General features: G+C 43.5%; 1 protein-coding gene across 2 annotated transcripts in view; it reads right to left on the bottom strand.

Annotated features, from left to right (window-relative positions):
- LOC115198024 (F-box/WD repeat-containing protein 7) overlaps nucleotides 1–24,757 on the bottom strand; it is a gene marked incomplete at its 3' end in the record, with an annotated part of 28,071 nt that extends 3,314 nt beyond the window's left edge. The window contains 3 exon segments of one of the 2 annotated variants that reach the window (XM_029759673.1): nucleotides 4,536–4,618; nucleotides 22,409–23,059; nucleotides 24,513–24,757. In XM_029759673.1, coding sequence (XP_029615533.1) covers nucleotides 4,536–4,618; nucleotides 22,409–22,999 — 674 coding nt within the window. 2 annotated transcript variants of the gene reach the window in all.
- Between the last annotated feature and the right edge of the window lie 295 nt (nucleotides 24,758–25,052).

Here is a 25,052-nt window from a genome sequence, read left to right as displayed (position 1 = left end):
TCTGCTTCCCACAGTAACTGAATAACTGTTCAATATACCAGACTTTCTGCTTCCCACAGTAACTGTTCAATATACCAGACTTTCTGCTTCCCACAGTAACTGTTCAATATACCAGACTTTCTGCTCCCCACAGTAACTGTTCAATATACCAGACTTTCTGCTTCCCACAGTAACTGAATAACTGTTCAATATACCAGACTTTCTGCTTCCCACAGTAACTGTTCAATATACCAGACTTTCTGCTCCCCACAGTAACTGAATAACTGTTCAATATACCAGACTTTCTGCTCCCCACAGTACCTGAATAACTGTTCAATATACCAGACTTTCTGCTCCCCACAGTAACTGTTCAATATACCAGACTTTCTGCTCCCCACAGTAACTGTTCAATATACCAGACTTTCTGCTTCCCACAGTAACTGTTCAATATACCAGACTTTCTGCTCCCCACAGTCACTGAATAACTGTTCAATATACCAGACTTTCTGCTTCCCACAGTAACTGTTCAATATACCAGACTTTCTGCTTCCCACAGTCACTGAATAACTGTTCAATATACCAGACTTTCTGCTCCCCACAGTAACTGTTCAATATACCAGACTTTCTGCTCCCCACAGTAGCTGAATAACTGTTCAATATATCAGACTTTCTGCTTCCCACAGTACCTGAATAACTGTTCAATATACCAGACTTTCTGCTTCCCACAGTAACTGTTCAATATACCAGACGTTCTGCTTCCCACAGTAACTGAATAACTGTTCAATATACCAGACTTTCTGCTTCCCACAGTAACTGTTCAATATACCAGACTTTCTGCTTCCCACAGTAACTGTTCAATATACCAGACTTTCTGCTTCCCACAGTCACTGAATAACTGTTCAATATACCAGACTTTCTGCTTCCCACAGTCACTGAAACCTGTTCAATATACCAGACTTTCTGCTTCCAACAGTCACTGAATAACTGTTCAATATACCAGACTTTCTGCTCCCCACAGTAACTGTTCAATATACCAGACTTTCTGCTCCCCACAGTACCTGAATAACTGTTCAATATACCAGACTTTCTGCTTCCCACAGTAACTGTTCAATATACCAGACTTTCTGCTTCCCACAGTCACTGAATAACTGTTCAATATACCAGACTTTCTGCTTCCCACAGTCACTGAATAACTGTTCAATATACCAGACTTTCTGCTTCCCACAGTCACTGAAACCTGTTCAATATACCAGACTTTCTGCTTCCCACAGTCACTGAAACCTGTTCAATATACCAGACTTTCTGCTTCCCACAGTCACTGAAACCTGTTCAATATACCAGACTTTCTGCTTCCCAAAGGAACTGTTCAATATACCAGACTTTCTGCTTCCCACAGTCACTGAAACCTGTTCAATATACCAGACTTTCTGCTCCCCACAGTAGCTGTTCAATATACCAGACTTTCTGCTCCCCACAGTAACTGAATAACTGTTCAATATACCAGACTTTCTGCTCCCCACAGTCACTGAATAACTGTTCAAAATACCAGACTTTCTGCTTCCCACAGTAACTGTTCAATATACCAGACTTTCTGCTTCCCACAGTAACTGTTCAATATACCAGACTTTCTGCTTCCCACAGTAACTGTTCAATATACCAGACTTTCTGCTTCCCACAGTAACTGTTCAATATACCAGACTTTCTGCTTCCCACAGTCACTGAATAACTGTTCAATATACCAGACTTTCCGCTTCCCACAGTCACTGAATAACTGTTCAATATACCAGACTTTCTGCTTCCCACAGTGACTGAAACCTGTTCAATATACCAGACTTTCTGCTTCCCATAGTACCTGAATAACTGTTCAATATACCAGACTTTCTGCTTCCCACAGTCACTGAATAACTGTTCAATATACCAGACTTTCTGCTTCCCACAGTAACTGTTCAATATACCAGACTTTCTGCTTCCCACAGTAACTGTTCAATATACCAGACTTTCTGCTTCCCACAGTCACTGAAAAACTGTTCAATATACCAGACTTTCTGCTTCCCACAGTAACTGTTCAATATACCAGACTTTCTGCTTCCCACAGTCACTGAATAACTGTTCAATATACCAGACTTTCTGCTTCCCACAGTAACTGTTCAATATACCAGACTTTCTGCTTCCCACAGTAACTGTTCAATATACCAGACTTTCTGCTTCCCACAGTAACTGTTCAATATACCAGACTTTCTGCTTCACACAGTACCCGAATAACTGTTCAATATACCAGACTTTCTGCTCCCCACAGTAACTGTTCAATATACCAGACTTTCTGCTTCCCACAGTAACTGTTCAATATACCAGACTTTCTGCTTCCCACAGTAACTGTTCAATATACCAGACTTTCTGCTTCCCACAGTAACTGTTCAATATACCAGACTTTCTGCTTCCCACAGTCACTGAAACCTGTTCAATATACCAGACTTTCTGCTTCCCACAGTCACTGAAACCTGTTCAATATACCAGACTTTCTGCTTCCCACAGGAACTGTTCAATATATCAGACTTTCTGCTTCCCACAGTCACTGAAACCTGTTCAATATACCAGACTTTCTGCTTCCCACAGTCACTGTTCAATATACCAGACTTTCTGCTTCCCACAGTAGCTGTTCAATATACCAGACTTTCTGCTCCCCACAGTCACTGAATAACTGTTCAATATACCAGACTTTCTGCTTCCCACAGTAACTGTTCAATATACCAGACTTTCTGCTCCCCACAGTCACTGAAAAACTGTTCAATATACCAGACTTTCTGCTTCCCACAGTCACTGTTCAATATACCAGACTTTCTGCTCCCCACAGTACCTGTTCAATATACCAGACTTTCTGCTTCCCACAGTGACTGAATAACTGTTCAATATACCAGACTTTCTGCTTCCCACAGTAACTGAATAACTGTTCAATATACCAGACTTTCTGCTTCCCACAGTAACTGTTCAATATACCAGACTTTCTGCTTCCCACAGTCACTGAATAACTGTTCAATATACCAGACTTTCTGCTTCCCACAGTGACTGAAACCTGTTCAATATACCAGACTTTCTGCTTCCCACAGTGACTGAAACCTGTTCAATATACCAGACTTTCTGCTTCCCACAGTCACTGAATAACTGTTCAATATACCAGACCTTCTGCTTCCCACAGTCACTGAATAACTGTTCAATATACCAGACCTTCTGCTTCCCACAGTAACTGAATAACTGTTCAATATACCAGACTTTCTGCTTCCCACAGTGACTGTTCAATATACCAGACTTTCTGCTTCCCACAGTAACTGAATAACTGTTCAATATACCAGACTTTCTGCTCCCCACAGTAACTAAATAACTGTTCAATATACCAGACTTTCGGCTTCCCACAGTCACTGAAACCTGTTCAATATACCAGACTTTCTGCTTCCCACAGTCACTGAAACCTGTTCAATATACCAGACTTTCTGCTTCCCACAGGAACTGTTCAATATATCAGACTTTCTGCTTCCCACAGTAACTGTTCAATATACCAGACTTTCTGCTTCCCACAGTAACTGTTCAATATACCAGACTTTCTGCTTCCCACAGTCACTGAATAACTGTTCAATATACCAGACTTTCTGCTTCCCACAGTAACTGTTCAATATACCAGACTTTCTGCTTCCCACAGTCACTGTTCAATATACCAGACTTTCTGCTTCCCACAGTAACTGAATAACTGTTCAATATACCAGACTTTCTGCTCCCCACAGTAACTGAATAACTGTTCAATATACCAGAATTTCTGCTTCCCACAGTAACTGAATAACTGTTCAATATACCAGACTTTCTGCTTCCCACAGTAACTGTTCAATATACCAGACTTTCTGCTTCCCACAGTCACTGAATAACTGTTCAATATACCAGACTTTCTGCTTCCCACAGTGACTGAAACCTGTTCAATATACCAGACTTTCTGCTTCCCACAGTCACTGAAACCTGTTCAATATACCAGACTTTCTGCTTCCCACAGTCACTGAATAACTGTTCAATATACCAGACCTTCTGCTTCCCACAGTCACTGAATAACTGTTCAATATACCAGACTTTCTGCTTCCCACAGTCACTAAATAACTGTTCAATATACCAGACTTTCTGCTCCCCACAGTAACTGTTCAATATACCAGACTTTCTGCTTCCCACAGTAACTGTTCAATATACCAGACTTTCTGCTTCCCACAGTCACTGAATAACTGTTCAATATACCAGACTTTCTGCTTCCCACAGTAACTGTTCAATATACCAGACTTTCTGCTTCCCACAGTAACTGAATAAATGGAGCTGATATGACTCAAACTAGAGACGGAATTATATGGAGTGTTTTACCTGAGTCTCTGTGTGTGTGTGTGTGTGTGTGTGTGTGTGTGTGTGTGTGTGTGTGTGTGTTACCTGAGAGTGTGCGTGTGTTACCTAGGTGTGTGTTACCTAGGTGTGTGTGTGTGTGTGTTACCTAGGTGTGTGTGTGTGTTACCTAGGTGTGTGTGTGTGTGTGTTACCTGAGGTAGGTGGAACCTTTGCAGTGTTTCTTGCCTGAAGGGAAAGGCCTGATGTCTGGTCCATGGTCCAACTTCCTCTTCATCTGATAGAGAGAGAGAGATGGAGGAATGAGAGAGAGAGAGATGGAGGAATGAGAGAGAGAGAGAGAGAGAGGGAGAGAGAGAGAGAGAGAGAGATGGAGGAATGAGAGAGAGAGAGAGAGAGAGAGATGGAGGAATGAGAGAGAGAGAGATGGAGGAATGAGAGAGAGAGACAGAGAGAGAGAGAGGGAGAGGTTGTTAAGACACTATTTTCTATATTGACAGTAAAACCAGGAACCAGCATACACACCCATCTCCATCATACGGCCTTTAGACAGACAGACAGACACACACACACACACACACACACACACACAACCCTAACAAAACCACAAACAGAATCCAAGTGTAACCCAACCAGTCAGTCTGTTTCCAGTCGCCCTGGAACGACCAGGCACTGCTCTGGGGTACAGAAAGAGAGAGGAGAGGATAACCACAAACAAACTGCTTTAACACTCTGACCAGAAAACAGAAAGAAAACAGCTATGAGCTGAACTTAACAGTCAGTGGAAGAGAGGACAGTAGCATGAGACACTATGAGCTGAATTTAAGGCAATATTTCTTAAAGTTACAGAAGATAAAACACTTTATCGAAAACCAAATACAAGTGTTGATGAAGTTCCCTGGGGTCTTTAGGTCAGCAGTATTGTTGATATTAGTTCCCTGGGGTGTTTAGGTCAGCAGTATTGTTGATATTAGTTCCCTGGGGTGTTTAGGTCAGCAGTATTGTTGATATTAGTTCCCTGGGGTCTTTAGGTCAGCAGTATCATTGATATGAGTTCCCTGGGGTCTTTAGGTCAGCAGTATTGTTGATATGAGTTCCCTGGGGTCTTTAGGTCAGCAGTATCATTGATATGAGTTCCCTGGGGTCTATAGGTCAGCAGTATTGTTGATGTTAGTTCCCTGGGGTCTTTAGGTCAGCAGTATTGTTGATATGAGTTCCCTGGGGTCTTTAGGTCAGCAGTATTGTTGATATGAGTTCCCTGGGGTCTATAGGTCAGCAGTATTGTTGATATGAGTTCCCTGGGGTCTTTAGGTCAGCAGTATTGTTGATATGAGTTCCCTGGGGTCTTTAGGTCAGCAGTATTGTTGATATGAGTTCCTTGGGGTCTTTAGGTCAGCAGTATTGTTGATATTAGTTCCCTGGGGTCTATAGGTCAGCAGTATTGTTGATATGAGTTCCCTGGGGTCTATAGGTCAGCAGTATTGTTGATATGAGTTCCCTGGGGTCTTTAGGTCAGCAGTATTGTTGATATTAGTTCCCTGGGGTCTATAGGTCAGCAGTATTGTTGATATGAGTTCCCTGGGGTCTTTAGGTCAGCAGTATTGTTGATATGAGTTCCCTGGGGTCTTTAGGTCAGCAGTATTGTTGATATTAGTTCCCTGGGGTCTTTAGGTCAGCAGTATTGTTGATATTAGTTCCCTGGGGTCTTTAGGTCAGCAGTATTGTTGATATTAGTTCCCTGGGGTCTATAGGTCAGCAGTATTGTTGATATGAGTTCCCTGGGGTCTTTAGGTCAGCAGTATTGTTGATATGAGTTCCCTGGGGTCTTTAGGTCAGCAGTATTGTTGATATTAGTTCCCTGGGGTCTTTAGGTCAGCAGTATTGTTGATATTAGTTCCCTGGGGTCTATAGGTCAGCAGTATTGTTGATATGAGTTCCTTGGGGTCTTTAGGTCAGCAGTATTGTTGATATTAGTTCCCTGGGGTCTATAGGTCAGCAGTATTGTTGATATGAGTTCCCTGGGGTCTATAGGTCAGCAGTATTGTTGATATGAGTTCCCTGGGGTCTTTAGGTCAGTATCTATGAACTTGACGTTAGTGCTCATGGGTCCTGGATAGAAATGCCCCACAGCAGTGGAAGAATTCAGCTGGAGTTGTCAGGAAAAAAAGAATATACCACTGAGCTCATTATTAACAAACACATTAACCCCCAAGCCAGGTGACACCATACCACTGCTGCCCCATTAACCCCCAAGCCATACCACCGATGCCCCATTAACCCCCAAGCCAGGTGACACCATACCACTGCTGCCCCATTAACCCCCAAGCCAGGTTACACCATACCACCGCTGCCCCATTAACCCCCAAGCCAGGTGACACCATACCACTGCTGCCCCATTAACCCCCAAGCCAGGTGACACCATACCACCGCTGCCCCATTAACCCCCAAACCAGGTGACACCATACTACTGCTGCCCCATTAACCCCCAAGCCAGGTGACACCATACCACCGCTGCCCCATTAACCCCCAAACCAGGTGACACCATACCACTGCTGCCCCATTAACCCCCAAGCCAGGTGACACCATACCACTGCTGCCCCACTAACCCCCAAGCCAGGTGACACCATACCACTGCTGCCCCATTAACCCCCAAGCCAGGTGACACCATACCACTGATGCCCCATTAACCCCCAAGCCATACCACCGCTGCCCCATTAACCCCCAAGCCAGGTGACACCATACCACTGCTGCCTGGGGGCAGGATGCGCATAATGGCATGCACAAGACACATACTGTTGCACCAGGCTGAGGGGGGACTCCCGTTCCTGCGACACACACACGTGTGTGTGTGTGTGTGTGTGTAAAAACACTTTCAGATTGATTTAGCCTAATCAACCGGAACAAAACATTGGTTCTGTCAGCTCACACACTAGCCGTGTGTTCCTTATCTTTTTGTTGTCCCCCAAAGCGGGCTGCAGATCCATTCATTGATTCAGTTCGCCGACACCTTTTCTATAGTAGTCTATAGCGCAGCAGAATACATACACGTACCGCAGCCCCGAGCACAACACAGGACTACATGACTAAATATGGCCATGCAACAATCTTATACATTTACCTTCTGTTAGCTTATATTCTGTAGGCTACATTTCAGAGCGTGTTTTTTTTCCAACGGTAGACTACTTGGAGAGATAAGAGTGAAAAGCTCTCTCTCTCTCACACTCTCTCACACTCTCTCTCACTCTCTCACACTCTCTCACACTCTCTCACACTCTCTCACACACACAGAAGCACCACCACCAACAACAACAACAACAACAAAACCCCAATATACCAGATAAATAACACTACTATACCAGATAAATCACACTAGTATACCAGATAAATCACACTAGTATACCAGATCAATCACACTACTATACCAGATCAATCACACTACTATACCAGATCAATCACACTACTATACCAGATCAATCACACTACTATACCAGATCAATCACACTACTATACCAGATCAATCACACTACTATACCAGATCAATCACACTACTATACCAGATCAATCACACTACTATACCAGATCAATCACACTACTATACCAGATCAATCACACTACTATACCAGATCAATCACACTAGTATACCAGATCAATCACACTAGTATACCAGATCAATCACACTAGTATACAGATAAATCACACTAGTATACAGATAAATCACACTAGTATACAGATAAATCACACCAGTATACAGATAAATCACACCAGTATACAGATAAATCACACCAGTATACAGATAAATCACACTACTATACCAGATAAATCACACTAGTATACCAGATAAATCACACTAGTATACAGATAAATCACACTACTATACCAGATAAATCACACTACTATACCAGATAAATCACACTACTATACCAGATAAATCACACTAGTATACCAGATAAATCACACTAGTATAAAGATAAATCACACTAGTATAAAGATAAATCACACCAGTATAAAGATAAATCACACCAGTATACAGATAAATCACACCAGTATACAGATAAATCACACCAGTATACAGATAAATCACACCAGTATACAGATAAATCACACCAGTATACAGATAAATCACACCAGTATACAGATAAATCACACCAGTATACAGATAAATCACACCAGTATACAGATAAATCACACTAGTATACAGATAAATCACACCAGTATACAGATAAATAACACTACTGTACCAGATAAATCACACTACTATACCAGATCAATCACACTACTATACCAGATAAATCACACTACTATACCAGATAAATCACACTACTATACCAGATAAATCACACTAGTATACCAGATAAATCACACTACTATACCAGATAAATCACACTACTATACCAGATAAATCACACTACTATACCAGATAAATCACACTAGTATACAGATAAATCACACTAGTATAAAGATAAATCACACTAGTATACAGATAAATCACACTAGTATACAGATAAATCACACTACTATACCAGATAAATCACACTAGTATTCAGATAAATCACACTAGTATACAGATAAATCACACTACTATACCAGATAAATAACACTACTATACCAGATAAATCACACTAGTATACAGATAAATCACACCAGTATACAGATAAATCACACTACTATACCAGATAAATCACACTACTATACCAGATAAATCACACTACTATACCAGATAAATCACACTACTATACCAGATAAATCACACTAGTATACAGTAGTAGCAGTTGCTTTAGCCCGGAGAAGGAGAAAAAAAAACCAGCAAATCACTGATTTGAAATCACACTTATAAAATGCCAGGTATAAAAAAAGAGGAACCGGTGCATTAAAAAATAAAAATATAAAATATGACCCCGCCACTCACTTTATAGAAGATGTGCTTCAACGTGCCGTAGAAACCCATCGTGATTGTATTCCTGCTATATAACGCCCTTCTGCTCTTCCCGGTAGCACAAATTCACAGACAGTGCGGTAGTTAGATAGATGGGTAGTACTCTTCTTGTCCGAAGGTAAAATTCTCCCTCCTCTCTCTCTCCTTCAGTTAGATCCAACACTATGCATCGTTGCCTGCTGCTACGGACAACGCGAACGGGAAGCTCGGAGAGTTAGCTGCGTTAGCCTAGTTAGCTAGGTAGTCATTTAAAAAAGCGCAGAGAGAGACGGAGGTTAGTCCATCCAGCGAGGCAGCTCTTCACACGGACTGCCAAGCCTACCGGGGGACAACCAGCTTAGTCAGCCGGAGAGGAATGCCGGGAGGGAGGGAGGGAGGGAGGGAGGCGGAGAGAGAGAAAAGGGCAACCAGTGAAGAACAAACACCATTGTAAATACAACCCATATTTACATGTATTTATTTTCCCTATTTGTACTTTAACTATTTGCACATCATTACAACACTGTACATAGCCATAGTAGTACACTGAACAACAATATAAACGCATCATGTAAAGTGTTGGTCCCATGTTTGATGAGCTGAAATAAAAGATCCCAGAAATGTTCCACACGCACAAAAATGGTGATCTCTCAAATTTTGTGCACACATTTTCTCTGCCAAGATAATCCATCCACCTGACAGGTGTGGCATATCAAGAAGCTGATTAAACAGCACACTCGTTACACAGGTGCACTTTGTGCTGGGGACATTAAACCACCACTAAAATGTGCAGTTTTGTCACAACAAGACGTCTCAAGTTTTGAGGGAGCGTGCAATTTGCATGCTGACTGCAGGAATGTCCACCAGAGCTATTGCCAGAGAATCGAATGTCCATTTCTCTACCATAAGCCACCTCCAACATGTTTTTAGAGAATTTGGCAGAACAGTGAATTTGGAAAGTTTTCAGACCCCTGGACTTTTCCCACAAGTTTTTGCATTGCTGTCTTATTCTAACATGCCACTCCTCAGTAAAAGGAACATGACAGCCTGCTTGGAGTTTGCCAAAAGGCACCTAAAGACTCTCAGACCATCAGAAACAAGATTCTCTGGTCTGTTGAAATCAAGATTGAACTCTTTGGCCTGAATGCCAAGTGTCACGTCTGGAGGAAACCTGGCACCATCCCTACGGTGAAGCATGGTGGTGGCAGCATTATACTGTGGGGATGTTTTTCAGTGGCAGGGACTGGGAGACGAGTCAGGATCGAGAGAAAGATGAACGGAGCAAAGTACAGAGAGATCCTTGATGAAAACCTGCTCCAGAGCGCTCAGGACCTCTGACTGGAGCAAAGGTTCACCTTCCAACAGGACAAAGACCCTAAGTACACAGCCAAGACAACACAGGAGTGGCTTCGGGACAAGGATATGAACAGATATAGCCCTTGGTTCACTCCAGACTTGACCAGCACAAAAACAACCTGTTGCGTTCTGCACCAGCTTCGAAAAGTCCCCGCAATATGCAACTTTTCAGGGAAGTCAGGAACCAATACACACAGTCAGATTGAAAAAGCTAGCATTTGCTTTCATAACAGAAATTTGCATCCTGCAGCACCAATTCCAAAATGTTTTGAGACACTGTAAAGTCCATGGAGAATAAGAGTACCTCCTCCCAGCTGCCCACTGCACTGAGGCTAGGAAACACTGTCACCACTGAAAAATCCACAATAATAGAGAATTTCAATAAGCATTTCTCTATGGCTGGCCATGCTTTCCACCTGGCTACCCCTACCCCGGCCAGCAGCTCTGCACCCCCCGCAGCAACTTGCCCAACCCCCCCCCCCCCCCACCTTCACCCAAATCCAGACAGCTGATGTTCTGAAAGAGCTGCAAAATCTTGATCCCTACAACTCAGCTGGGCTAGACAATCTGGACCCTCTCTTCCTGAAATTATCCGCCGAAATTGTTACAACCCCTATTACTAGTCTGTTCAACCTCTCTTTCGTATCGTCTGAGATTCCCAAAGATTGGAAAGCTGCCGCGGTCATCCCCCTCTTCAAAGGGGGAGACACTCTAGACCCAAACTGTTATAGACCCATATCCATCCTACCTTGCCTTTCTAAAGTCTTCGTAAGCCAAGTTAACAAACAGATCACCGACCATTTCGAATCCCTCCGTACCTTCTCCGCTATGCAATCTGGTGTCCGAGCTGGTCACGGGTGCACCTCAGCCACGCTCAAGGTACTAAAGGATATCATAACCCACCCGTAGCAACACCCACCCGTAGCACGCGCTCCAGCAGGTATATTTCACTGGTCACCCCCAAAGCCAACACTTCCTTTGGCCACCTTTCCTTCAAGTTCTCTGCTGCCAATGACTGGAACGAACTGCAAAAATCACTGAAGCTGGAGACTCATATCTCCCTCACTAGCTTTAAGCACCAGCTGTCAGAGCAGCTTACCGATCGCTGCAGCTGTAAACAGCCCATCTGTAAATAGCCCATCCAACCAACTACCTCATCCCCATAAGTATCCCATATTTTGTTTTTCTGCTCTTTTGCACATCCTCATATCTATATCTCCAGTGTAAATTGCCAAATTGTAATTATTTCGCCACTATGGCCTATTTATTGCCTTACCTCCTTACTTCATTTGCACACACTGTATATAGATTTTTCTATTGTGTTATTGACTGTATGTTTGTTTATTCCATGTGTAACTCTGTGTTGTTGTTTGTGTCGCACTGCTTTGCTTTATCTTGGCCAGGTCGCAGTTGTAAATGAGAACTTGTTCTCAACTGGCTTACCTGGTTAAATAAAAGGTGAAATAAATTAAAAAATAAAATATAAAGTCTCTGAATGTCCTTGAGTGGCCCGGACAAAGCTCCCCATCCAACCTGACAGAGCTTGAGAGGATCTGAAGAGAAGAATGGGAGAAACTCCCCAAATACAGGTGTGCCAAGCTTGTAGCATCATACCCAAGAAGACTCAAGGCTGGAGGAAACCTGGCTGCCAAAGGTGCCTCAACAAAGTACTGAGTAATGGGTCTGAATTCATTTTTTATTTTTTTTTACTTTTATAAACCTTTTTTGCTTTGTCATTATAAAAGGTATTGTGATGTCATTATGGGGTATTGTGATGTCATTATGGGGTATTGTGATGTCATTATGGGGTATTGTGATGTCATTATGGGGTATAGTGTATAGATTGACGAGGGGGAAAAAAACGTAATCAATTTTAGAATAAGTCTGTAACGTAACAAAATGTGAAAATAAGTCAAGGGGTCTGAATACTTTCCGAATGCACCGTACATCCAACGGGCCTCACAACCGCAGGCCGCGTGTATGGCGATGTGTGGGCGAGCGGGTTTGCTGATGTCAACGCTGTGAACAGAGTGCCCCATGGTGGCGGTGGGGTTATGGTTATAGGCAGGCATAAAGCTACGGACAACGAACTCAATTGCATTTTTGAATGCACAGAGATACCGTGATGAGATCCTGGGGTCCATTGTCGTGCCATTCATCCGCCGCCATCACCTCATGTTTCAGCATGATAATGCACGGCCCCATGTCAACAAGGATCTGTACACAATTCCTGGAAGCTGAAAATGTCCCAGTTCTTCCATGGCCTGCATTCTCACCAGACATGTCACCCATTGAGCATGTTTGGGATGCTCTGGATCGACGTGTCCATTTTTACAGTTTAGTCATTTATCAGACGCTCTTATCCAGAGCGACTTACTGTAGTGATTACATACATTTCCCCCCCGTACTAGTCCACGGTACTGGTCCCCCGTGGGAATCGAAGCTGGCGTTGCAAGCGCCATGCTCTACCAACTGAGCCACACAGGACCACCTTCCCAATCAGTATACGACAGCATATTCCAGTTCCCACCAATATCCAGCACCTTCGCACAGCCACTGGAGTAGCAGGACAGCATTCAACAGCCTGATCAACTCTATGTAAAGTAGATGTCTCGCTGCATGAGGCAAATGGTAGTCTCGAGAGCTATAGCCATGGGATGATAAATCACAATAATACATTTTTTAATTACATATTTTGAAGAAGAAAAAAAATGAAATTAGTGCACGAGTCTTCACTTCTCCCGTACGAGGGTCAGAACATTACGAGTCTTCACTTCTCCCGTACGAGGGGAGAACATTACGAGTCTTCACTTCTCCCGTACGAGGGGAGAACATTACGAGTCTTCACTTCTCCCGTACGAGGGGAGAACATTACGAGTCAGCAGAGCTGGGTGAAACACCCAGTTAGTTGTGTAGTCCCCTCCACCCAAGGTAAGGACACACACACACTTAATTCCAGATCACTGTGTAGTTGCTATGTGTGCCCTGGTTTATAGTGGTCAGTTGAGCAGAATAATATTATTCAGACAGTGAATGGAACAGGGGAATGTTTAAACAAGAGGAGAGAGAGACAGGAGAGGAGAGAGAGACAGGAGAGGAGAGAGAGACAGGAGAGGAGAGAGAGACAGGAGAGGAGAGAGAGACAGGAGAGGAGAGAGAGACAGGAGAGGAGAGAGAGACAGGAGAGGAGAGGAGGAATAACTGAGCAGTCCAGTGAATGGAACAGGGGAATGTTTCAGCAAGAGAGAGAGGAAATGTGATAGACGGACCCTAAAGGAAAGGAGATAGACGGACCCTAAAGGAAAGGAGATAGACGGACCCTAAAGGAAAGGAGGGGCGATAGACGGACCCTAAAGGAAAGGAGATAGACGGACCCTAAAGGAAAGGAGGGGTGTGTGTCATCATAGTGCCATGACTCCTCATAACCCAGATGTTAGCTTGTATGTGGATTGGAGAGACTGTCCCCTCCTCCCACCCTCTCCCTCGTTCCCCCCTTTCCTACCTTCTGTCCCCTCTTCCTCCCCTCTTCCTCCCCTCTCTCTCTCTCATAATAATGTCTGGTATGGAGTGGTAATAACACATGGAAACCATAGAAACGGTGTGTTTGATACCATTCCATTTATTCTGTTCCAGCCATTACTATGAGAATGTCCTCCCCATTTAAGGTGCCACCAACCTCCAGTGACAAAAATAAACTGGAATTGACCCTGTATATAGTCTCCTTCCCCCTATACATATCTACCTCCATCACTCCAGTATCCCAGTCCCCTATACATATCTACCTCCATCACTCCAGTATCCCTGTCCCCTATACATATCTACCTCCATCACTCCAGTATCCCTGTCCCCTATACATATCTACCTCCATCACTCCAGTATCCCTGTCCCCTATACATATCTACCTCCATCACTCCAGTATCCCTGTCCCCTATACATATCTACCTCCATCACTCCAGTATCCCTGTCCCCTATACATATCTACCTCCATCACTCCAGTATCCCTGTCCCCTATACATATCTACCTCCATCACTCCAGTATCCCTGTCCCCTATACATATCTACCTCCATCACTCCAGTATCCCTGTCCCCTATACATATCTACCTCCATCACTCCAGTATCCCTGTCCCCTATACATATCTACCTCCATCACTCCAGTATCCCTGTCCCCTTCCCCCTATACATATCTACCTCCATCACTCCAGTATCCCTGTCCCCTATACATATCTACCTCCATCACATTGTTAATATGGTTCTGGTACTGACCCAGTATATACTGTAGAATGCTGACCTTGTTAATTCTGGTACTGACCCAGTATATACTGTAGAATGCTGACCTTGTTAATATGGTACTGGCCCAGTATATACTGTAGAATGCTGACCTTGTTAATATGGTCCTGGAACTGACCCAGTATATACTGTAGAATGCTGACCTTGTTAATATGGTTCTGGTACTGACCCAGTATATACTGTAGAATGCTGACCTTGTTAATATGGTTCTGGTACTGACCCAGTATATACTGTAGAATGCTGACCTTGTTAATATGGTACTGACCCAGTATATACTGTAGAATGCTGACCTTGTTAATATGGTTCTGGTACTGACCCAGTATATACTGTAGAATGCTGACCTTGTTAATATGGTTCTGGTACTGACCCAGTATATACTGTAGAATGCTGACCTTGTTAATATGGTACTGACCCAGTATATACTGTAGAATGCTGACCTTGTTAATATGGTTCTGGTACTGATCCAGTACAGTGGGGGAAAAAAAGTATTTGATTCCCTAAATCATTTTATAACATTTTTGACATGCGTTTTTCTAGATTTTTTGTTGTTGTTGTTATTCTGTCTCTCACTGTTCAAATAAACCTACTATTAAAATTATAGACTGGTCATTTCTTTGTCAGTGGGCAAACGTACAAAATCAGCAGGTGATCAAATACTTTTTTCCCCTCACTGTATATACTTTCTTTAGTTGGTATTCATGTTGGTTGCCGGTACTGTTGATATTCAGGTGCAGGAGTTCCACAATACTTTTGCGATAATATTATATAAAAAGAGGAAACAGCAGCTCAAGCAGTGAAACGTGTGAGGTCCCGTCCAAGTCCAACACCGGGCCCGTCCAAGTCCAACACCGGCCCCGTCCAAGTCCAAGACCGGCCCCGTCCAACACCGGCCCTGTCCAAGTCCAACACCGGCCCCGTCCAAGTCCAACACCGCCCCGTCCAAGTCCAACACCGGCCCCGTCCAAGTCCAACACCGGCCCCGTCCAACACCGGCCCCGTCCAAGTCCAACACCGGCCCCGTCCAACACCGGCCCCGTCCAAGTCCAACACCGGCCCCGTCCAAGTCCAACACCGGCCCCGTCCAAGTCCAACACCGGCCCCGTCCAACACCGGCCCCGTCCAACACCGGCCAAGTCCAACACCGGCCCCGTCCAACACCGGCCCCGTCCAACACCGGCCCCGTCCAAGTCCAACACCGGCCCCGTCCAACACCGGCCCCGTCCAAGTCCAACACCGGCCCCGTCCAAGTCCAACACCGGCCCCGTCCAAGTCCAACACCGGCCCCGTCCAAGTCCAACACCGGCCCCATGCTAACTCCAACATATAGCACTGATTCAGTGGCGGTTGGTGCTGTTTAAGATCAGGGAGGATTAAATTTTTGTATTTTTTATTTATAAGCCTTATTTCTATTACAGCTGAGGATGCACGATATAAAAATCGGTGGGCATATTGTCTAGTTTAACGCAGATGTGCAAAACCCATGTCAAATCTGACGTGCATACCTATATAACGTAGGTAGATGACGTAATGAAAAATACAGCGCAACACAGAACAAAACTAAGCGCACAATTAACAACAACTAAACAAGTTCAAGTCCAGCAGTCATTTGAAAGAGTAAGAACATTACAGCGAGACAACTCAAAGAGAAAATACATTAAAAAGCCAAGATAATGGAATTCATTGCCCTCGATAATCAACTGTTCTCTGTCGTGGATGATGTTGGCTTTCGCCGATTGGTCGAGCACCTTGAGCCCCGGTACACACTACCAAGTAGCCGCTATTTTTTCAGATGTTGCCCTACCGGAGTAACACAGTATTGTTGAAAACACATCTATGAGCTATTTGCTATGGGCGTCACTGCTATTAGCTTCACGACTGACATTTGGACCAGCGATGTCAACCCCATGAGCATGCAGAGTCTGACAACACAGTGGGTCGACGAGGATTTCCTACTGAGGAAAGCCGTATTCCATGCTCAAGAATGTGCTGGTTCTCATACCGCTGCCGCCATTTAAAATGTAATTTGAGAACATGTTTGAAGCATGAACAAACTCCTAGAGCCATTCGAACAACTGACTGGAGAAATAAGCTCATCAACTGCGTCTGCAGCAGACGTAATACCCGTCTGTCATGGCATTAAAAACGCTCAACAAAACTGCCCAATACAGACCGTGGGGTTTAAAACTTACAAACGTACTCGAGGCTGTGAACAAGCGATTCGGTGGCATTCTCTCTGAGCCTCTTCACTGTGTCTCCACCACGCTGGATGCTAAGTACAATGGTCGCTACGTCGATGCAGACAAGAAACAGGGTTTAAGTGAAATGTTACAGACTGACAGTGCGCACCGAGGAAGAGGCGCCACAAACAGACAGAGCTGAAACTTCACTGTTTGTATGATGAAATGCTTTTTGAGAATGAAACGACTGAACAATGAAACAGCACAGCAAATAAGTGAAAGAAATAGGTTTTGATTATGTTTTACTGGTAATGGGGACATACGTAAATGCCAACAAAATAACTTTTTGGTCAGTGTGGTGTGTGTGTAACCTTTATTTAACTAGGCAAGTCAGTTATGAACAAATTGTTATTTACAATGACGGCCTACCCGGACGACACTGGGCTAACTGTGCGCCGCCCTATGGGACTCCCAATCACGGACGGATGTGATACAGTCTGGATTCGAACCAGGGGCTGTAGTGACTCCTCTTACACTGAAATGCAGTGCCTTAGACCGCTGTCTAAGGCACACCATGTGTGTGTTAAATATTTAACCGTACTAGAATGTATAAAAGGCAGCTAAAATTTAAAACGTTGGTTATCGGTATCATTTTCTTTTGGCAAGGAAAAAAATCGGATATCAATGTCATATCAGTGCATCTCTAACTACAGCATGTTGGATTATAGTATTAATAATATTATAAATTAATATTATAGTAGATTATAGTATTAATAATATTATAATTAATATTATAGTAGATTATAGTAGGATTAAAGTATTAACTTCTTGCGGATTAGTGGGACGCTACCGTCCCATTTCGACAATTTCCATTGAAATTGCAGAGCGCCAAATTCAAATTAAATTAATATAAATATTAAACTTTCATGAAATCACAAGTGCAATACATCAAAATAAAGCTCAACTTATTGTTAATACAGCCGCTGTGTCAGATTTCAAAAAGGCTTTACGGCGAAAGCAAACCATACGATTATCTGAGGACAGCACCCAGCACACAAATGAATAACAAATCATTTTCAACCAGGGAGTTGCGACTCGAAAGTCAGAAATAGCGATATAATATATGCCTTACCTTTGAAGATCTTCTGTTGGCACTCAAAAAAGGTCCTAGTTACATTACAAATGGTCCTTTTGTTCGATAATGTCCTGCTTTATATCCATAAAAACTCAGTTTAGCTGGCGCGCTTCAGTCAATAATCCACTCGGTTTCCCTCCTTCAAAATGCATACAAAATGAATCCCAAACGTTACCAATAAACTTATCCAAACAAGTCAATCAACGTTTATAATCAAACAATAGGTACCCTAATACTCAAATAAACTATAAAATATAAGACGGAGAATCGTTAATGTCTTTACCGGAGAAAAATACCAAAGAACGCGCTCTCATTCACGCGCTTGGAAACACTACAGCCAAAATGGGAGCCACCTAGAAAAACTACAATTTCTGGCTCATTTTTCCAAAAACCAGCCTGAAACTCTTTCTAAAGACTGTTGACATCTAGTGGAAGCCCTAGGAACTGCAATCTGGGAGGATTTCACCCTATTATAAAAGTGCCAGCCATTGAAATCAGTGGTAGGATGAATATTTTTTTGGGGGGGGGATGGTTTGTCCTCGGGGTTTCGCCTGCCATTTCAGTTGTTATACTCACAGACATTATTTTAACAGTTTTAGAAACTTTAGAGTGTTTTCTATATGCATATTCTAGCTTCTGGGCCTGAGTAGCAATCATTTTATTTTGGGTACGCTTTTCATCCGGATGTCAAAATACCGCCCCCTATCCCAAAGAAGTTAATAATATTATAATTAATATAATAGGATTATAGTATTAATAATGTTATAGTACATTATAGTATTAATAATATTATAATTAATCATATTATAGTAGATTATAGTATTAATAATATTATAACTAATATTATAGTAGGATTATAGTATTAATAATATTATAGTACATTATAGTAGGATTATAGTATTAATAATATTATAATGAATATTATAGTAGGATTATAGTATTAATAATATTATAGTAGGATTATAGTATTAATAATATTATAATGAATATTATAGTATTAATAATATTATAATTAATATCGTAGAAAATCGTTTACTTGTCCCATCGCGCTCTAGCGACTCCTTGTGGCTGGCCGGGTGCCTGCAAGCTGACTTCGGTCGTCAGTCGAAACGGTGTTTCCTCCGACACATTGGTTGCTGGTTTCCGGGTTAAGTGGGCAGGTGTTAAGAAGCGCGGTTTAGGGAGTCATGTTTTTGGAGGACGCATGACTCGACCGTTCGCCTCTCCTGAGCCCGTTGGGGAGTTGAAGCGATGAGACAAGATCCCAAGTAGTGAAAAAAAGGTCCATCTACTGTTTGAGGAGAATTCAGCCTGTCACTTCACAACAGGTGATACTCCACCCAAAATGCTGTATGCCATGGGCTCTCATACCCTGTTCCTGTAGCTGCCCAGTACTCTGTATGCCATGGGCTCTTCTACCCTGTTCCTGCAGCTACCCAGTACTCTGTATGGGCTCTCCTACCCTGTTCCTGTAGCTGCCCAGTACTCTGTATGGTCTCTCCTACCCTGTTCCTGCAGCTACCCAGTACTCTGTATGCCCTGGTCTCTCCTACCCTGTTCCTGTAGCTACCCAGTACTCTGTATGCCCTGGTCACTACTACCCTGTTCCTGTAGCTACCCAGTACTCTGTATGGTCTCTCCTACCCTGTTCCTGTAGCTATCCAGTACTCTGTATGGGCTCACCTACCCTGTTCCTCCAGCTACCCAGTACTCTGTATGGGCTCTCCTACCCTGTTCCTGCAGCTACCCAGTACTCTGTATGGTCTCTCCTACCCTGTTCCTGCAGCTACCCAGTACTCTGTATGCCACGGGCTCTCCTACCCTGTTCCTGTATCTACCCAGTACTCTGTATGCCATGGGCTCGCCTACCCTGTTCCTGCAGCTACCCAGTACTCTGTATGCCATGGGCTCTCCTACCCTGTTCCTGCAGCTACCCAGTACTCTGTATGGGCCCTCCTACCCTGTTCCTGCAGCTACCCAGTACTCTGTATGCCATGGGCTCTCCTACCCTGTTCCTGCAGCTACCCAGTACTCTGTATGGGCCCTCCTACCCTGTTCCTGCAGCTACCCAGTACTCTGTATGGGCTCTCCTACCTTGTTCCTGCAGCTACCCAGTACTCTGTATGCCATGGGCTCTCCTACCCTGTTCCTGCAGCTACCCAGTACTCTGTATGCCATGGGCTCTCCTACCCTGTTCCTGCAGCTACCCAGTACTCTGTATGAGCTCTCCTACCCTGTTCCTGCAGCTACCCAGTACTCTGTATGCCATGGGCTCTCCTACCCTGTTCCTGTAGCTACACAGTACTCTGTATGGTCTCTCCTACCCTGTTCCTGTAGCTACCCAGTACTCTGTATGGGCTCTCCTACCCTGTTCCTGCAGCTACCCAGTACTCTGTATGCCAGGGTCTCTCCTACCCTGTTCCTGTAGCTACCCAGTACTCTGTATGCCATGGGATCTCCTACCCTGTTCCTGCAGCTACCCAGTGCTTAACTTTGGGAAACCAAGTGAAATCCATTCGAGAACATCGATAGTAACATGTTTTTGACAACGAAACATAGTTGACAGCCCCTCTCTCTCTGCATCCTTGAGAAAGGAATGAAGAAGAGAGAAGGGTAGAAGATGGAAAAACACAGTGGTGAGATATTCTCTAGTTAAAGGTAATGTGTCCGACTATTAATTATGAAAGTATAAAAAAAAAGCCCTTTTACCAGGCTATTCAAAATCAAATACAAATTCACTATAATTGTAGGCCAACTCTGTAAGCCGCCTTGCACAATCCATGAACCAACAGCATCACCGAAGCCTATACATATCTAACAGTGTAGGTTCCATCCCTCTCTTCGCCCCAAACCTGGGCTCGAACCAGGGACCCTCTGCACACATCAACAACTGACACCCCACGAAACATCGTTACCCATCGCGCCACAAAAGCCGAGGCCCTGGAAAGGGTTATAAAAGTATCTCTTAAAACCTTAATGTTCATCAGTCCACGGTAAGACAAATTGTCTATAAATGGAGAAAGTTCATCACTGTTGCTACTCTCCCTAGGAGCGGCCATCCTGCAAAAATGACTTAAAAAGCACAGACCAGAATGCTCAATGAGGTTAAGAAGAATCCTAGAGTGTCAGCTAAAGACTTACAGAAATCTCTGGAGGAATCTAACATCTCTGTTGATGAGTCTACGATACATAAAACACTAAACAAGAATGGTGTTCATGGGAGGACACCACGGAAGAAGCCACTGCTGTCCAAAAAAAAAACATTGCTGCACGTCTGAAGTTTGCAAAAGTGCACCTGGATGTTCCACAGCGCTACTGGCAAAATATTCTGTGGACAGATGAAACTACAGTTGAGTTGTTTGGAAGGAAAACAACACTATGTGTGGAGAAAAAAAGGCACAGCACACCAACATCATAAACCTCATCCCAACTGTAAAGTATGGTGGAGGGAGCATCCTGGTTTGGGACTGCTTTGCTGCCTCAGGGCCTGGACAGCTTGTGATCATCGATGGAGAAATGATTTCCCAAGTTTATCAAGATATTTTGCAGGAGAATGTTAGGCTATCTGTCTGCCAATTAAAGCTCAACAGAAGTTGGGTGATGCAACAGGACAACGACCCAAAACACAGAAGTAAATCAACAACAGAATGGCTTCAGAAGAAAATACGCCTTCTGGAGAGGCCCAGTCAGAGTCCTGACCTCAACCCGATTGAGATGCTGTGGGATGACCTCAAGAGAGCGGTTCACACCAGACATCCCAAGAATATTGCTGAACTGAAAATGTTTTGTAAAGAGGAATGGTCCAAAATTCCTCCTGACCGTTGTGCAGGTCTGATCCACAACTACAGAAAACGTTTAGTTGAGGTTATTACTGCCAAAGGAGGGTCAGCCAGTTATTAAATCCAAGGGATCACATACTTTTCCCACCCTGCACTGTGAATGTTTACACGATGTGTTCAATAAAGACATGGAAACGTATAATTGTTTGTGTGTTATTAGTTTAAGCAGACTGTGTTTGTCTATTGTTGTGACTTAGATGAAGATCAGATCAAATTTTATGACCAGTTTATGCAGAAATCCAGGTATTTCCAAAAAGGTTCACATACTTTTTCTTGCCACTGTATGTCACAATGGGATGCCGGACTATCGTGTCTCTGGACTCTGAATTAGGCTTGAAGAGGAGAGAGGTGGGTTCTTACCTTGATGTTGAGCAGTGCGGAAGGTGTTTCAGGGTTCTCATCCGAGACAAACACCTGGTTCCTTCCCTCTTCATCCGTCTCCTCTTCTAACAAGGCAGAACGGTCACTCTCGTCTTCACCCATCTCTTCTGCCTCCTCCTCCTCCTCACCTTCATCTCCCTGCTCCTTCTCATCATCCTCCTTTCTACCTTCCTCTCCATTCCGCACCCCCTCTTCTTCAGTCTGGGTACTATGGGAGGTTTTTGATTGGCCATCTCTTTCCCTAGCCGCGCTCTCATTTGCTGTTACCTCGACGTGACCGCCGACAGTTCCGAACGGTTCCGAGGGGCAGGACTCCTCCGCTATGGTAACTATGGAAATGCTGACCACCTCCCCCTCTTCCTCCTCTCTGCCAATAAACTCCTCACCGCCTCCCTTTCTCCTTTCTTCCCCAGAGGAAGATGAAGAGATGGAGGAGATTGAAGAGTTGGAGGAGGAAGAGAGGGTGGAGGAGGAGGGGGTGCTGCCTAGCAGCGATACCCCCATAGAGTCTCTCCTCCCTGGCAGGGGTGTACCCGTGTTACCCCCTCTGGTCAACATGTCCTGTTTCATCACTAAACTAGACTTCTCTCCTACGGTCTTCAGATGAGAGGACAGGAGGGACCGGGCATCCTGGAGAAAGGAGAGAGGATAGACAGGGGTTAGAAGAATAGAACTAGGAGGAGTACTCTAGTGACACAAAAAGACTACAGAAGAGGCGAGATTGGACTCCTTGATAAACAAGGAGAGGAGAGAGGAGAGAAAGGGGGATAGAAATTGGAGGAGTACTCTGTCAAAAGGTCTGGGAGTTTTTACCCTGACTTGCTAACAACACTACTCCCACTGTCTTCAGACTAGACAGCAGGAGAGATGGGGTGTCATGGATAAACAGGTAGAAGATCACTTAGAAATTGGAGGAATACTTCACAATGAGGCTGGGAGTTTACCCTGTCAGTATGAATCAAATTAGTGGGTCCTGCCTTGGTGACTATATTAGATTAGCCTACTTGTCCTATAGATTTTTGCAGTTTTAAAATGATTACTTGGAATAAACTGACAGCTAAAACACTCCTTGTCCCAGAATGACATGTTAGCTAGCAACAGATCTGCCTGTTGTCACTAGCTAGCTAGCAACAGATCTACTTGTTGTCACTAGCTAGCTAGCAACAGATCTACTTGTTGTCACTAGCTAGCTAGCAACATATCTACTTGTTGTCACTAGCTAGCTAGCAACATATCTACTTGTTGTCACTAGCTAGCTAGCTAGCTAGCAACATATCTACTTGTTGTCACTAGCTAGCTAGCTAGCAACATATCTACTTGTTGTCACTAGCTAGCTAGCAACAGATCTACTTGTTGTCACTAGCTAGCTAGCAACAGATCTACTTGTTGTCACTAGCTAGCCAACTAGCTAAGTACCTAAGGTTGCTGTGTTGTAAATTGTCATTGTACAGCTTGCATTCATGGTATCATGTTTCTATAACTAAATAGTTAGATTACAAATACATATAGATTTTATTTTTTAAAGACCTCACCTGAGAGCAGTTTTTTCGGACGGAGATCTCTCGAGAAGTCACAAGCTGTCTGCCTTAGCTACGAATAACGTGATCGGCAGAGAGAGTACCATGGATAGATAGTACACGAGGTTTTTATTGGTTTACAGTTTAGTAGTACGCGGCGTTTGTCAATCTATCGAACATAACAGTAAGTATTTAGCAGCAAAAAAATTGTGCAGGATTTGACATTGCCAAAAAAACGGAAGTGTTCAGAATAAATAAAATATACACCATGTTAAAACCAGCTCCTCCAACAACAGATATGGATAATGTCGAAAACTAAAGCAGTTAATAACTTGCTACAACAGCCCACCACTTGTCATAGTTAGCTAGCTAGCTTCACACACAGTTGATGGTCGTTGCTAAGTTACCTCATTTTCCCCTCACACACACACTAACGTTAGCTAGCTAACTTCTGAATTCGTTAACACTTTTATCCTTAAAATGCTTCAACTACAAGAAGTATCGTACTAAAGTGTTTCAATACCCACCACGTATTAAACTACAACACAATTAAAAAGCAAACTCACCTTCAATAAAACCAGAGATCCGTTATTGCTAGTAACTAACGTTACTAGTGCCGTGGCGTGTTGCCCTGTCTTCACACTCGAAATAAAGGTTGATTTTGGACACTTTCTCCACTAGAATACGCTTATCGCATCCTAACAACCTTTCATCAGACGGCGAGATACACACAGACTGCTGATATCAACGTGAAACGTTAAAAACCCGGTTAGAGAAAGAGGTAACTTCTCAGTCTCTTCTGTAAGAGAGACAAAACTGTTTGGCGCGCTGTAATGACGTCACGTCGAGTTCCACTCTCCCTGGCGCCTTGTTATGACTCGTTCTTTTACTGGGACTTTTTCTGAAGCTTGGCAAATTAGAATAAATAAAAAAATATATGTTTTATGATATATGACAAAGAAAACAAAAGTTTGGTAATCTAGGACTTGAGAAATAATATGTCAGATTTCATAGTTATCTGACAAATGAATGAAGCCGACACTGACGATCATCCTATTTTTCCAACTTAATTGAGGAAAATAAGAACAATCCGAAATTTATTTTTG

Source organism: Salmo trutta, chromosome 8 (assembly GCF_901001165.1).
Source record: "Salmo trutta chromosome 8, fSalTru1.1, whole genome shotgun sequence".
NCBI lineage: Eukaryota > Metazoa > Chordata > Actinopteri > Salmoniformes > Salmonidae > Salmo > Salmo trutta.
Note: the sequence above shows the minus strand (reverse complement) of the source record. Positions and strands in the feature narration are given on the sequence as shown.